This window comes from Coffea eugenioides, chromosome 4 (assembly GCF_003713205.1).
Source record: "Coffea eugenioides isolate CCC68of chromosome 4, Ceug_1.0, whole genome shotgun sequence".
In the NCBI taxonomy this organism is placed as follows: domain Eukaryota; kingdom Viridiplantae; phylum Streptophyta; class Magnoliopsida; order Gentianales; family Rubiaceae; genus Coffea; species Coffea eugenioides.
Window position 1 is genome coordinate 4,217,506 of NC_040038.1, and position 16,047 is coordinate 4,233,552.

A 16,047-nucleotide genomic window follows, 5' to 3' on the forward strand; every position below is an offset into this window, starting at 1 on the left:
AGATGTATTTGATGATTCACCAGCGACTTCTTTGGCTCCAGATGATCGCTTTTTCGAGTTGGGATATAAATTTGAAGATTACCTACGGAATACTCCAGGGCCTCTTGCAATTGTAGATCTTCTGCCTGTTCAGCATCTGGTGGATATGGAACTGTAAGTACTCCTTCCATGAATGTGGAGAAAGTACTTCAATGATTTGAGCCAGGATCTGTTGATATTCTTTTCCCTGTTCAGGAGTAGAACGTACAATTCTAATGTAAGCAGAAATTTACATGTAATTATGATTTTTCTCCATGGAAAATATATTCAGTTTATCAGCTATATCCTTATATACAGTGCAGCAAACCAACATGTACCACTAAATCGTATGGTGACAATATTCACGACCCTCAAAGGGTTGCTTTCGCTTGATTACTTTAAGTTATTAATTATGCTGAAAAGTATGTTTTTCATATTTCATTGATCTATTTATACAAGTAACTAGGTTAAATGGTCAGCCATGTACAGCTGTATATAGTCTGTAATTACAGACTATATACAGTTGTGTTCTTAGACTAATTACAGCAGCTATCTTAGACTAATAGCTGTATTCTTAGACTAATTACAGCAGCTATCTTAGACTAATTATATAGCTGTATTCTTAGACTAATTACAGCTAATTCCTACCAACTCTCCCCCTCAAGTTGGGGCATAGATATCACAAATGCCCAACTTGGATAGAGATGCATTGAATAAGCTACTAATAACAGCATGAGTCATAATATCAGCCAACTGATCTGAACTTCTAGTATAGGGAATTTCAATTGTCCCGGAATCAAGATTATCTTTGATGTAGTTCCTATCAATTTCAACATGCTTTGTCCGATCATGTTGAATAGGATTATTTGCAATCTTAATGGCTGCCATATTATCACAAAATAATACCATAGAACCTTTTGGACTAAACCCAATCTCCTTTAAGAGAATTTTCAGCCAAGAGAGTTCTGTGATAGGATGATGCATAGCTCTATATTCAGCCTCTGCACTAGATAATGAAATCACGTTCTGTTTTTTACTTTTCCAAGACACCAAGTTGCCTCCAACAAAAGCCAAATATCCAGAAGTTGATTTTCTATCCAACTTGCTACCAGCAAAATCAGAGTCTGTATATCCAACCACATCAAAATGTTCGTGTTTGGAGAATAAGACACCTTTTCCTGGAGCTGATTTCAAGTAAGCCAAGATTCGATTAACAGCATTCATGTGTTGATCACTTGGATTGTGCATAAACTGGCTAACAACACTGATTGCATATGCTAAATCTGGCCTGGTATAAGTTAAATAGATTAGTCTACCCACGATCCTTTGATATCTTTCCTTGTTTGTTGGAATCTGATCAGAAAAGAAGGCTAGGCCATGATTCACTTCAATCGGAGTATCTATTGGCTCACAAGCAGACATACCAGTTTCAGCTAGGAGTTCCAATGTATACTTCCTTTGGGAAAGGAAGAGTCCTTGCTTGGACCGTGATACTTCAATGCCAAGAAAATATTTAAGAGTCCCCAAATCTTTAATCTCAAATTCTTTGGCTAAGTAACTTCGAAAGTTCTCAATTTCTTCTTTGTTATTACCTGTTACAATCATATCATCAACTTAGACAAGAAGCACGGTAATATCATTGTAGTTACGTTTATAGAACAGCGTGTGATCTGCTGAAGCTTGCTTGAATCCAAACTCCTCCATGGCATGACTCAATCTTCCAAACCATGCCCTTGGTGATTGTTTTAATCCATACAATGCCTTTTTCAGTCTGCACACCTTTCCTTCTTCTAGTGTAAACCCCTGAGGAGGATCCATGAAAACTTCCTCAGTCAACTCACCATGAAGAAAGGCATTCTTCACATCAAATTGTCGTAGAGGCCAGTCTAAATTAACTGCAAGTGACAATATAACACGAACAGTGTTCATCTTGGCAACCGGTGCAAATGTCTCTTGATAGTCAATACCATAGGTTTGAGTGTAGCCTTTTACAACCAGTCTAGCTTTGTATCTTTCAACTGTCCCATCAGACTTGTATTTGACACTGAATACCCATTTACACCCTACGGTCTTCTTTCCCATTGGTAACTCAACCATTTCCCAAGTAGAATTCTTTTGGAAAGCCATCATTTCTTCTACCATTGCATCTTTCCACATAGGATCATCAAGGGCTTCCTGAAAATGACTAGGAACATTTGCTCTTCAGTTGTCTTCTGTATATGTTCCTAGTCATTTTCAGGAAGTCCTTGATGATCCTAAGTGGAAAGATGCAATGGTAGAAGAAATGATGGCTCTCCAAAAGAATTCTATTTGGGAAATGGTTGAGTTACCAATGGGAAAGAAGACCGTAGGGTGTAAATGGGTATTCAGTGTCAAATACAAGTCTGATGGGACAGTTGAAAGATACAAAGCTAGACTGGTTGCAAAAGGCTACACTCAAACCTATGGTATTGACTATCAAGAGACATTTGCACCCTACGGTTTTCTTTCCCATTGGTAACTCAACCATTTTCCAAGTAGAATTCTTTTGGAGAGCCATCATTTCTTCTACCATTGCATCTTTCCACTTAGGATCATCAAGGGCTTCCTGAAAATGACTAGGAACATATACAGAAGACAAACTTGACATTTGCTCTTCAGTTGTCTTCTGTATATGTTTCTAGTCATTTTCAGGAAACCCTTGATGATCCTAAGTGGAAAGATGCAATGGTAGAAGAAATGATGGCTCTCCAAAAGAATTCTACTTGGAAAATGGTTGAGTTACCAATGGGAAAGAAGACCGTAGGGTGCAAATGTCTCTTGATAGTCAATACCATAGGTTTGAGTGTAGCCTTTTGCAACCAGTCTAGCTTTGTATCTTTCAACTGTCCCATCAGACTTGTATTTGACACTGAATACCCATTTACACCCTACGATCTTCTTTCCCATTGGTAACTCAATCATTTCCCAAGTAGAATTCTTTTGGAGAGCCATCATTTCTTCTACCATTGCATCTTTCCACTTAGGATCATCAAGGGCTTCCTAAAAATGACTAGGAACATATACAGAAGACAACTGAAGAGCAAATGTCAAGTTTGTCTTAGACAAACGGTGATAGGATATAAAATCAGAAATTGGATAGGAAACATTGGAAGCTTTTGAAAAACCAAGCCTATCAGGTTCTTTTCGTTCACGAAGAGGATATCTTCTATTCTGATCAATATTAGGATATGAGTCAAGACTTTCAGAAGAAGTACATACCTTAGTGTCAATCTTGGAAGATTCATTCGATAGCATGGTAGTATCATCAAGGGAGGTATTATCATTAAGGGAGGTACAAGAACCAGGAGGCATAACAGTGATATCTTTTGTTCTCCTAGAATATCCTTTCTCAAAGAGATGAGCTGGTCTCTCACTATTAGTTTCAATTTTATTTTCCTGACCATCATTTAAAACTAAGGAATTCCCATTTTCCTTTGCATTCTCTATACCTAAGATCCATATCCTTTTTTCTCCTAGCCATTATTTTTCCTCTTCTCTACTTTTAATCTCCCCCTGAAGAGGAACCGCAGACATATGTCCAGAAAAATAAGACTCATTTTCATAAAATTGAACATCCATAGACACATAGTAGGTTCTCGTAGGAGGATGAAAACATTTATATCCCTTTTGTGAATTAGAATAGCCAAGGAAAACACATTTGATAGTACGAGGATCAAGTTTATCTCTATGATGAGAATGAACATGAACATAACATACACAACCAAAAACCTTTGGACAAATATTAAGAGCAGTAGGAATAGAATGAAATTTAGATAACATTCTCAAAGGGGTTTGGAAATCAATAACCTTAGCGGGCATTCGATTAATGAGGAAAACAGCAGCCATAATAGCTTCAGCCCAAAAATGTTTTGGAACATGCATAGTAAAACATAAGGCTCGTGCTACTTCAAGAAAGTGACGGTTTTTCCGTTCTGCTGTGCCATTCTGCTGGGGTGTGTAAATACAAGTGATTTGATGAAGAATGCCATGTTGTATCATAAAATCAGCAAGAGATCGATTCACAAATTCACGACCATTATCGAAATGAAAAACCTTAATTCTAGTGTTGAATTGAGTAAGAATCATGTTATAAAACTGAGGAATAATATGACAAACATCACTCTTAGATTTCATCAAATATACCCAACTGACTCTAGTACAGTCATCAATAAAAGATACAAAATATTTATGTCCTGAAGTAGAAGTAGTTGAGAAAGGACCCCACACATCAGTATAAACACATGAAAAAGGAGTGACACTTTTATTAAAACTAACTTTGAAAGGAACACGATGGTTTTTTGCATAAACACATTGTTCACATCTTAAGCTAGAAGTTGAAATATTGAAAAATAACTTAGGAAACATATGCTCTAAATAAGAAAAAGATGGATGTCCTAGTCGACGATGCCAAAGGATTATTCTTTCTATGTCTGATGTCCCACTTTTTGTTTGAAAACCTCGAGTAGATATTGTTATGCTTCGATTGTCTTCCCAGTAATATAAACCATCCCTCTCCTTACCAATGCCAATCGTCATCTTCGTAAGATTGTCCTGAAAAACACAATGAGTAGAGTGAAAAATGACAGAACAGTTAAGATGCTTTGTTATTTTACTAATGGAGAGGAGATTATTTGAGAGTTTATGTGCAAGTAAAACAGAGGACATAGAAAACTTTGGTGAAAGAGACACATTTCCAGCGCCTATGATTGGCGTAAAATTTCCATTAGCAACCTGTACAGACTTCACAGGTGAAGATGTAAGAGAGTCAATGATAGAAGAGTTACTAGTCATGTGATCAGTAGCCCCTGAATCAATAATCCAAGTGCTAGGATGAGCAGAAATATCGGACAAACCAAAAATACCTTCTTGAGAAGATGCTCGAGACACATGAGACACAGAAGATGGAGTAGTGTCTATGGCAGCAACATTTTGAGCAACAGTATTATGAACCAATTTTTTATTTTTTCTCTCAGCTTGCTTAAGTTTATATCATTCTGGATAGCCATGCTTTTTCCAACAAACATCAATTGTATGTGTATTCTTATTGCAGTAGGTGCAAAATCGAGACTGAGAGGCTGTAGAATTTCCATTAATGGCAATAGGAGTGCTCTTTTGAACAGTTAGAGCTGAAGCCTCAAAGTGTGATTCTGCTCCCATGGCAACTTGTCTTTGTAGTTCTCTACGAACCATGGAGTAGACTTCTTCTAACCTTGGTAAAGGAGAAGTACCTAGAACACGGCTGCGAACTTGATCTAACTTATTATCAAGCCCAGCAAGAAAAATATAAACTCGATCTTCAGCAATACGATTTCTATATTTTTCTTTATCAGCAGCACATGTCATGTCATAGGGCCGTCGATAATCGAGCTCCATAAATGTTGAGTTTAATTCGTTGTAGTATTCTGCTAGAGGCCGACCATCTTGTTGTAAATGAAAAGTCTTCTTCATTAGTTCATAAACTTCAGAGGAATCTGATACATCAAGGTAACTTCTTTTTACAGCATCCCAAACTTCCTTTGTTGTGCCGCATTGTACAAAGTGAGATATCATATTATCACTCATTGAATTAATAAGCCAAGATTTGACGAGAGAATCTTCAGCTTCCCATTCATCATAACTTGAATCATCTACTGCTGGTGCAGCCTTTTTTCCATTAATATAGCCCTTTTTTTTTCTTCCAGCAATATGCATCTCCAAAATTTTGGACCAAACTCGATAATTAATGCCATCCAATTTAATGTGGATGGAAGAAGAAGCATCTTGTATGGTTAGAGTGGAGAGATTCTTGCTGTTAGGAGATTCAACATCAGGTTTGGTTGACATATTGTGATGTGATTAGTGTTTTAGAGAAGAAATTTCAGTACTGTGGGCTATTGAAAGAATGGCTGGAATTTTCAGAGAAGAGGAGAGCAAGGAAAAAAACCCCAATGCTCTGATACCAAGTTATTAATTATGCTGAAAAGTATGTTTTTCATATTTCATTGATCTATTTATACAAGTAACTAGGTTAAATGGTCAGCCATGTACAGCTGTATATAGTCTGTAATTACAGACTATATACAGCTGTGTTCTTAGACTAATTACAACAGCTATCTTAGACTAATTATATAACTGTATTCTTAGACTAATTACAGCAGCTATCTTAGACTAATTATATAGCTGTATTCTTAGACTAATTACAGCTAATTCCTACCAACTCTTTACCTGATTTGAAACTTTGATTTTGAATTTCCTTTTAAATATTCTCGATCGATTTTGCATCTAAATTTTGATTTTTGGATAGAATAAGAAGCTAAAATATAAAATCTACCCAATAGTTGCTAATTGCTTGGTGAAAGGCGCCTTGGTCGCCAACACAGTACTAATCAAAAATGACAAACACTACTGAAACTTCATTGCTTTGGAATACAGTTATCAAGAGATAGATACAATGGATTCTATCCAAATTAGTTGGAGCTGAACCAGTCTTACTAACTATGAGTATGATCCTATCGTTCATGCCTGGCAACGCCAGTGTCTTGCACTCCACTTTGATCCACATTTGTAGCAGAATTCAAACTTGCACCTGCATGCAACAGCACGCCAAACCAAACAAAAAAAAAAAGGGAGAGAGCGTGAATGATTATTAAAGAAGGGTCTTGAAATGAAGCATCGAGATCAGCATATGAGATGTCACAAATTCTAGTCTAACAAGCATTCGTCAGTTGGGGACACTGAGTATGGACTGGAATTCTACAATATTAGTTATTTTTGGATCTTTCAGATCATCAGATCAAGAAAGAAGGGAAGAAAAATATCACATTATAGACATATTGCACTATAGTAGCAAAAGAATCAGCTGACCTGCAAGTCATATGAATACATCCTGCAACCTTGTCAACAACATAATTGCAGTTGGGACATTTGGTCCATTTCTTCTCCTTAGTAAGGACGTGCACCTTCAGATCATCGCTGCCTCTTTCATTCACTTTCAGCTTCTGGAATTGTTTACAGTTGAAACCACCATGCCAGGGGACATAACATCGTGCACAGAACAATCGACGGCATACTGGGCATTCGGACTGTCTGATCATCTTTCCCTTCTTATCGTCATTCAGCAACATGGCTGAGCAATCCTTGAACGGACAATAGAATTTCTGTGAATCGGGGATTGTTGCCTCATTCCAGGCCTTTTCCCATCGAGCAAAAACAATTTCAGGGATTATACCCCTGAGAGAAAAAGGTTGAATGATGTGGTCACAAGTTAAAGTCGGGCAAGTTATCATATGAATGTTTTCTTGGATCTTTGCCTCGACGTGTGTCTGGATACGCAATCACAACAGAAACTGTGAGAACAGGTCTCAAATTTGAACATTTCGTGCCTTTCTTTTCGTTCCATACAAATCTCACAGTATACTGTTTGTGATTCACCTGCAGCCTGTTTGGCTTTAAATGATGGACTTTTGTGGTGGGATATCTGAAGATTGGCCAGAGAAGCCTGCAGGGCCTCTTCGACCTGTAATTTTTCTGCATATTCAGCATCTGATACCTCTAACCTACTCTCCGCACTTCCTCCAACGATTTCACGCAGATATTTTAGTACGCGTTCCATCAAAGTTGACTACATGTTCATCAAGAAAAAATAAATCTTAAGTACGTTGATTCGGTCTAAGTCTTAAACTTTAAGTAGAAGTTAACTACAATAGGATATATTAATTGTTAGATTGCTCATCCTCTGCTTCCTATTGGTAAACTTCATTGAATTTTAGAGATGAATCTTTTAAAAGCAGGTACATAGAATTGGTTGAACACTGCTGAAATCCACACTTTAACATGAACACCAGACCAGACTTCTTAATCATGGACGTAATATTGCAATGGTAGTGGGGCCAATGCTTCGTTTTTCTATTTATTCATTTTATATAAATTGGGTTGGGTTGATTCTATTGAATTTAATCGAGTTGTTTAGGACTTATTACTCTTGACAAAGTCCTAGCCATCTTAAAAAGATGCTTTTATATTTGTAAAGAAAGGAAACAGCACTCTTTAACCGTTAATTATTTGTTCAATGCGACTAAGGGAACCATTTAAAAGCCTCCTGTTTGTTTGGAGTTGCAGTAGCTTTATCTAAAAGCACTTCAATGAACAGAACTTTCACCAGTAAAAGTACTTACTAAATGCTTGATAAATCCTTATTCAAGTATACGCCCCAAACAATTATTAAAATGTTTAGGACATATATTTGATTAAGTACATTTTCTATTTGATAATTTGTAATTTTAAATGTCTAAAAAATATTTATTTCTTCATCTAGTTAAACAAATTATAATAAAATTGTTAAAGTTAATTTTATTTTTTTTTCAAAACACAAAAATTATTCTAAAAGCACCGATTTTGAATTTTGTGCTAGAATTGCTTTAAATGTCCAAAACCTCTGCTCCTAATTTTATTTTTTTTTTTTTTTGTAATTTCAAACGGCCCCTAAGTTAGTCTAAAATCTACCTAGGTATGAGAAGAACCACTTCAATTTATGTGGTATTTGAAACCGGCAAAATCATAGAGTTTCAGATCACAATGCATATAAAGCTAACAAAATTCTTGGTGAAATGTATGAAAAAAAATAACACGGAAAGTCTATCTTGGAAGTTGAAGTTTCAAGATCACAATGCATATAACGCCAACAAAAATTCTTGGTGAATTACATGGAGAGTCTATCTTGGAAGTTAGAAGTGTTAAAAGACATAAGAGCAAGGTTGTTAGCTAGTGTAGACTTATAAATACCTTATATGACCAACGTATTACATCCTTCCTTGATATGCTGACATTAAGCGCCCCAAACCCTAAATGTAGCATCTATCCTGGTCCCAAAGTTTCCAGCTCCAAGGCCCCCACAAGTCTGTATCGACAACTCCGCTTCCATAGCTTGGAGCCCATCTTCCCAACTTTCTTAACTCTATTGTATGTCTTTCCTCACTTTTTAAACTTTTTTTTTTATGGGTGTAAGTGAGAGGTTTTGAAACTCCTCCCTCTCTCGATGCCGTTCAATCCATTCCTCCCCTCCAAAACGTTATCCCTAATTTTATTTTATATTATGTTGTTTTAATCAATATACGTGAAAAACACATATCCATCGTTCAGAGTGGTGATAAAGATTAGGAGCTATGGTGTTTATAGAGTTTAGATTCCTTCACATCACAAGTCTCAAATTAAAAACAAATTCAATCTATTTAAGTCTAATCTAGTGATAAAATAAACCCGAGTAACTATCATACAATGAAAAATTATCATACGACGAATCTATTTCTTTGAGATTTCGTAACTATTAATACATATAATCTACTTACGTGATTATTTGTCCCTTTAACTTAGTGATAAAATATACATCAATTAATATATTAGAGCACTATATGTGGTCATCAGGTCACACAAACTTCAACTCACTGACTTGGAACACTAAATGAACATAGAAGCGGGACAGTAATTTAACAACCGACTTCCTGTCAAAAAGAAAAAACAGGAAAAAAAGAACTTAAAAACAACTATTGCTGGTCTAAATGTCAAATGAATCCGGTTCAATCTTCAAATTAAGCTCCTTAGACCCATTTAAAAGCATAAAAAAGAGTTTGGTCATTAGCGTTTGATAAATGATAGATACTCCAAACAAAACTGAATGCTGTAATTGATACTCCAAGTCTTGGGTGTTTGGATTGAGAAGATTTGAAACAAAATAATGTGTTTCACAAATTCCAATCACCTTTTTATCTTCCTAATCACCTTTTTATCTCACATACATCACACCACAAAAATTGCTACAGTAATTATCTCAAATAAATCATCCAAATAAACTCCTATCCAAATAAGAATGTGTTTGGATAACCAAATTTTTTTAAATAATATTTCGCTTACATCATAAACATGTTTCTCAACCCATTTTTTTATATTCGCAACCGTTTTTTTAGGCAGCGTACATTCTTTACTTGCGCACTTCTACTATAGTTGTCCATTCGCTAGAGTCTCAAATTTTGAGTTGATAGTACGATAGATGCTTCCCCATAATCAATGGTCTTCAGACAAACTAAATTGAAACTTTACATATGATTTGTGCTGAGGTGCAGAAATTATATTTGCTAACAACCACCGTGAGCTGAACTCCAAGGTTCTCCGCAAGTATAGCAGAATTGAAATCCACACCTGCATCACCACTCATAAAGAAGACATTTTTCAACTTCCCATCTGTTTCTGTTCAGGTAATTGAATGTAGGATTTGTTTGAATCATCCAGGATCCTCGAATGCATAGACAGATAAAGATAAAGAAATGGATAATCTTGATTCAGGGTACCATGTTTGTTTTGGACTGAAAATCTTTTCCAGAAAATATTTTCTTCAATTTCTGGTGTTTAGCTGCAAAGAGGTCAGGAAAATTTTTTTCCGGTAGAAAATCTTTTACATAACTTGGTGTAAAATGACTTCCGGAATTAAGATACGGAAGTTAGTTTCTCCCGACAACTATCTATCGCAACTATCTATTGTACAAAACCATCAAGTAATATACCACAGAGATCAAATCAAGAGCAACGTCCCTGCACTTGCTTCTGCAAATCCCACAACTTTCCACCTCTTCGAGCTCTCCTCTTTCCTATGTTCTTCCCTACCATCCCTTTACTCTTGCGCCACACAAACACATTTATGGATTATACAATTCCAGATCTAGATTGGGCTTTGCATTGAGAAGTTTTGGAGAAGAAAAAAATTTCTGGTTTTAGTTTTCTAAAAATTCCCGAGGCCTTCAATGGCCCATTATTACTCTCTATTGCTCCTCTTTCCTGTGCCTACAACATATACGTTTTCCTGGATTGTCGTGTTGAACAATGCTCTGTGATTAGGCTAGGCTGTGATAATCAAGGGATCACCCATTCTAGTCATAGAAGGAGGAAACCACAACAAGATTCTAGAAACAAAAAAAGAAGGAACAAAAAAGTAATGGTACAATCACCATTCACAAAAACAGGAGTGACGAGCACTAGAAAGTAGAAACTGACCTGCAAGTCATGTGTATGCAGCCCTGATTTCTTTCGACGTAGTATTTGCATCTAGGACATCTGTTCCAACTTTTCGCCTTGGCAAGCTCCCTCAGCATAAGATCTTCCCTCCCTCTTTCATCCTCATTCATCCTGTGGAACTCTTCACAATCAACCCCAGGATGCCACGGCACATAACATCGAGCACAAAACAATCTCCGACAAACAGGACACTCGGATTCCCTAATAACTTCATCGCTATCTCTCACCAACATCGCCGAACAATCCTTAAAAGGACAATAAAACTTCTGAGATGCATCAACCATTGCATCACAAAGCATCTCATCCCACTTTTCCAATACATCTTTAGGCATAAAAGACCTACAAGAATCAAACTCAATCGCCCTCCCACAATTCACTGCAGGGCACCTGATACCGTGTACATTGTACTCAAGTCTGGCTGCAACATGTTTGCTAATGCATTCGTTACAGAACACGTGGCCGCAACTTTGAATCGTGAACATCTGATCACTTTCTTTTCTATCCACACAAATTTCACAAAAACTCAGTGAAGATTCGCCCGATTCTGCTGTCACTGCTTCCTCTGCCTGTTCTACTTTAAAACTCGCTGATGATGATGATGATGCAGCATTAGCAGCAATATTAAGTGTCGAATAACCCTGAGACGGTTCTGGGAGCATCGAAGCCACTAGAGCTTCTTGCAACTGCAATCCTTCAGCATACTTCACATCTGATACGGGAAAAATCTGATCATCTTCCGAATCTAATTCATCCGTCTCACGAAAAAGTGCAGACAAGTAAAAATCATCACAGGAGAGATCCAATAATGCCGGTTCTTGAGCCATAAGGCATAAGAAACAAGGGAATTTTTGTCTATGAAGGAAGTAGGATGAAGTAGACTACTAGAAAATGTGGGTGTTGCATAGGAAATGAGTAATATGTAGATTCTTCAGATGGCTTAACTTGGAATGACTCCTTCTAGCAAATTAACAGATTCTTTAGATGGCTTAACCTGGAATAACTTGGGATAACTTGGAAGGAGCCTAGCAAATTAACAGATTCTTTAGATGGCTTAACTTGGAATAACTTGGAAGGAGCCTAGCAAATTATTTCAGATGGCTTACCTTGGAAGGAGCCTTCTCTTATTGGAATTCCTGGAGTTTGTTTGTGCCTCTTGTCTTTTCGGTGTCTCTGTCTTCAACGTTTTGACTTCAAGTCAAGCCAATTTAAAAAAGACGTTCCGTACAATTACAATTGGATTATTTCCTGCAATTTGTTATCAAATCGAGCGTATAAGTTCAAGTAACCGCAATACTTTCGGCTTTATCAAAAGGGATAATTTCAGAAACCGTATAAGGGAGGTTTCTGATAATTGCAGAGATCTCCACTCAAGTTTATTAAATTACACCTACCTCCCTTGCTTTTACTATATATATAATAATATAGACCGAGAAGGCTATATTTTTTCTTAAAAATCCTAAACTACCCTTTTTTGTACAAAAATAAAACAAAAATTATTTTGCCAATTGTTTTTTTTCATATTTCAACTAAAACCACTATACTAACAAAATAGTCTAACAAATAGTGTAATTTCAAATTCTAAACCCAAACAATTCCATCATCATATTCATAAAATTGTTTCTCCCAAAACATGCATTCAATTCTGAAGATTTGTTCCATTTTTCAAAAATATTCTCACCATATGGTTCCATGTGGTCAAACTGCAAATCAATTGTTATTGTGTTTGCATAATCTTCAACATAGGATACCATGGTTTGATTCCATATAAGTGGTTTAACTCCAACTACATGAACCACGTAATGGCCTTGGAAACAATCCTTATGGGAGATTTAGGCATGGATGGGATTAATCAAATTTTTTTTAAAAAAATGCATCATTATGACTATAGAGATCTCCAAGAAATTCATTTTGCCAAAAATCAAAATTTATTTATAACTAATCACACCCCAAACTTCAAACCCAATGCCTACATCTACTTAAAACAAAATAATCTAACCTACCATTAAATCTCCAAACATGCTAACGGCTTAAATACAGAGATGAAGCTCTATCTCCATAGTGAAACCACAACCAACAATTGTCAAGTATAAAAAGAAATAGAAATGTACTTATTAACATCTTAAAAAGTTTTTTAGATGGATGATAGACAAATTAGCAAATTTACCTATTTCAATCCCTCTTCTCTTTTGACCAATGATTGCATTATTTGTTTCATTATTATTGTGTGGCTTTTCATCTCCTTTTAATTTGATCATGAAATAGGATTTTACTTCAATCATCAAATCCAATCCCTCAACTAAACATATGATTTGGCAATTTCAAAGAGAAAAAAGGAAAAATAGGAATATATAGTAGAGTTTAAGGGATCACTTGTGATGTGATTGGCTGCAATTATAGGCAATAATTAGTGGTAATTTGAGATCGAATTATAGGAGAAAGGGGTTAACGGATGAGAATAAAGTGATAATAAGTGGGAGAGAATCGTTGTTGGTTGTAACTTGTTAATAGAATCGCTGAAAAGGTCAGGTTTCTCTTTGTTTTTTTAAAATCTTATTTCATTATACTATGAATTATTTATTAAGTGAAGGTCATTATAGTCATTTTATTGTGACAAGGGAGATTGGTGTAATTTGTAATACTTGAGGGGAGTTGAGTGCAATTGTTATAAATCTCAGGAAGGTTTGTGAATTATCCCTTTTCAAAATTTCGAACAAGCCCTTTTTTATCGTGTTTGCGTTCAAACTTTCCATGGCATTAAATTATGGTAGGAATTTGTGATTTGCATTTCTCCAAAAACCTTTTTTTTTTTGGTAATACAATACAAAAACTCATAAGTTGTAAACTTAGGCCTGTTTAGTAAGTGAATTTTTTGGGTGTTTGTTTAAAATTTTACTGTAACTTATTGTAGAAATTGTAGAAAAAAAATTTGAAGTGTGTAAATTTTTGGATATTTTGAAGTGTATAGTTTAAAATTTTTGAGAAGTTTTTTGAAATTAATATAACTAAAGTTGTTAAAAAACTTGTAGCAGACAAATTTAGTCAAAAAACTTGCCTGCCAAACAAGGCCTTGGATGGTTAAAAAAATAAAGGAAAAATATACCTTCCTTTCGGAAAAACTCTTTTCACGACTCTGAAAAGGGTAAACTGCACTTTTTTCTTTTCTTTTTTTGGTTCTCCAATGGTTTAACAACCAGGCCTAGTGTTTTTCAAATCTACTAATTAGTACCTCTTTATACTTTGGGTAAAAGTGCAAGATGAAGGAAACAAACACGTTTCAATAGTCACCCACCTAATGTTGTGTGGGTTTTCTAAGTTGATTCCTATTTTGTCACTTTTATTTATACAAATTTACCCTCTAGTGGGTTAAGAAAATAGGAAAAAAAATGTTTAGAAGTCGAACTGAAAACTTTACAAGTGCCATTAATTCTTCCTTAATAGCAAAAATATCAATCAATTCCAATATAAAATTGTATAAATTGATGACATTGATCAAGAAAACCGAAGAGGGAAGGGAGGGTGGATAAGTCATTTTGGTATAGGATGTCAATTATATGATACTTCCCAGTGCTTTGACATTTTCCTTCATTTAAAGAGTCATCCATTATTGTCAAAATGACTTCTCTACTCTGGACCAAAATATCAAATTTCACCTATACCCCTTTCCTTTTCTCTTTTTCCTGATCAATCTCACCAAAATAGACAATTATATGTTGGAATTTATAGAAATTTGTGTTGCCGACGAGAAGAAAATTGTGAAGTTTCTACTTTGACCTGTAAACTTTTCTTTTCCCCCCTGTTAACTCTTTTGAGGGTATTTTGTAGGAAAATATGCTGAGAAATGCTAAATGGATTACAAACACTCAGATACTTTAGGTTCAAAATACGTCCATCTTATACTTTTACTCCTTCAACATTAATTATTGTGATTCTAGAACTTCCGAACACTCTTTAACCGTTAATTATTTGTTCAATACGACTAAGAGAACCATTTAAAAGCCTGTTTGTTTGGAGTTGCAGTAGTTTTATCTAAAAGCACTTCAATGAATAGAACTTTCACCAATGAAAGTACTTATTAAATGCTTGATAAATCCTTATTCAAGTATACGCCCCAAACAATATGATAATAAAATTCTTTGACTAAAAGTAATTGTCCGGGCGTTTAATTGAATAAGTACTTTTTCTATTTGATAATCTGCAATTTTAAATTTACAAAAAAATATTTATCTCTTTATTTAGTTAAAAAATTATAATAAAATTGTTAAAGTTAATTGTTTTTATTTTTGAATTTTAAGCTAGAAAGAATTGCTTTAAATGTCCAAAACCTATGCTCTTAAATTTAAGAAACGGTGAGCACATTTTATTTGCAATTTCAAACTGCCCCTAAGTGAGTCTAAATCTACCTAGGGTATGCAAGCCCTAAGAAGAACCATTTCAATTTATGTGGTATCTAAAACCGGCAAAATCACAACGTTTCAGATCACAATGCATATAATGTTAACAAAATTCTTGGTGAAATGTATGAAAAAAAATAACATGGAAAGTCTATCTTGGAAGTTGAAGTTTCAAGATCATAATGCATATAACGCTAACAAAAATTCTTGGTGAAATATATGAAATAGAATTACATGGAGAGTCTATCTTGGAAGTTTGAAGTGTTAAAAGACATAAGAGCAAGGTTGTTAGTGTAGACTTATAAATACCTTATATGACCAACGTATTACATCCTTCCTTGATATGCTGACGTTAAGCGCCCCAAACCCTAAATGTAGCATCCATCCTGGTCCCAAAGCTTCCAGCTCCAAGGCCCCCAACCTATGACTTCCAGGCCCATAAGTCTGTATCGACAGCTCCGCTTCCATGGAGCTTTTCTTCCCAACTTCCTTGACTCTATTGTATTTTTTATTGGGAACAAACGTACTAAAATAAAAAGGGCATGGAAAGGCAAAGTGAGAGATGCAAGGGAACGTC

The 16,047-nt window shown here is 35.5% G+C and overlaps 2 protein-coding genes across 3 annotated transcripts; both read right to left on the minus strand.

Moving 5' to 3' along the window:
- Positions 1-6,534: 6,534 nt before the first annotated feature.
- On the minus strand, positions 6,535-7,630 carry LOC113767940 (probable E3 ubiquitin-protein ligase RNF217). Its single transcript, XM_027312146.1, has 3 exons — positions 7,436-7,630; positions 6,883-7,340; positions 6,535-6,604 (listed from the first exon to the last, which is right to left on the minus strand). The coding sequence occupies exons 1-3, from the start codon at positions 7,628-7,630 to the stop codon at positions 6,535-6,537; spliced, it is 723 nt and encodes a 240-aa protein (XP_027167947.1).
- A 2,206-nt stretch (positions 7,631-9,836) lies between these two features.
- On the minus strand, positions 9,837-16,043 carry LOC113769599 (probable E3 ubiquitin-protein ligase RNF217). 2 transcript variants are annotated; one of them, XM_027314107.1, is made up of 4 exons: positions 15,780-16,043; positions 12,183-12,324; positions 11,059-11,788; positions 9,837-10,209 (listed from the first exon to the last, which is right to left on the minus strand). In XM_027314107.1, exons 3-4 carry the CDS (start codon positions 11,736-11,738, stop codon positions 10,146-10,148), a joined length of 744 nt encoding a protein of 247 aa, XP_027169908.1. In that variant the 5' UTR covers positions 11,739-11,788; positions 12,183-12,324; positions 15,780-16,043; the 3' UTR covers positions 9,837-10,145. The 2 variants fall into 2 exon arrangements, with proteins under 2 accessions (XP_027169908.1, XP_027169907.1); XM_027314106.1 differs by lacking the exons at positions 12,183-12,324; positions 15,780-16,043 and having other exon boundaries at positions 11,059-12,159.
- Positions 16,044-16,047: the final 4 nt, after the last annotated feature.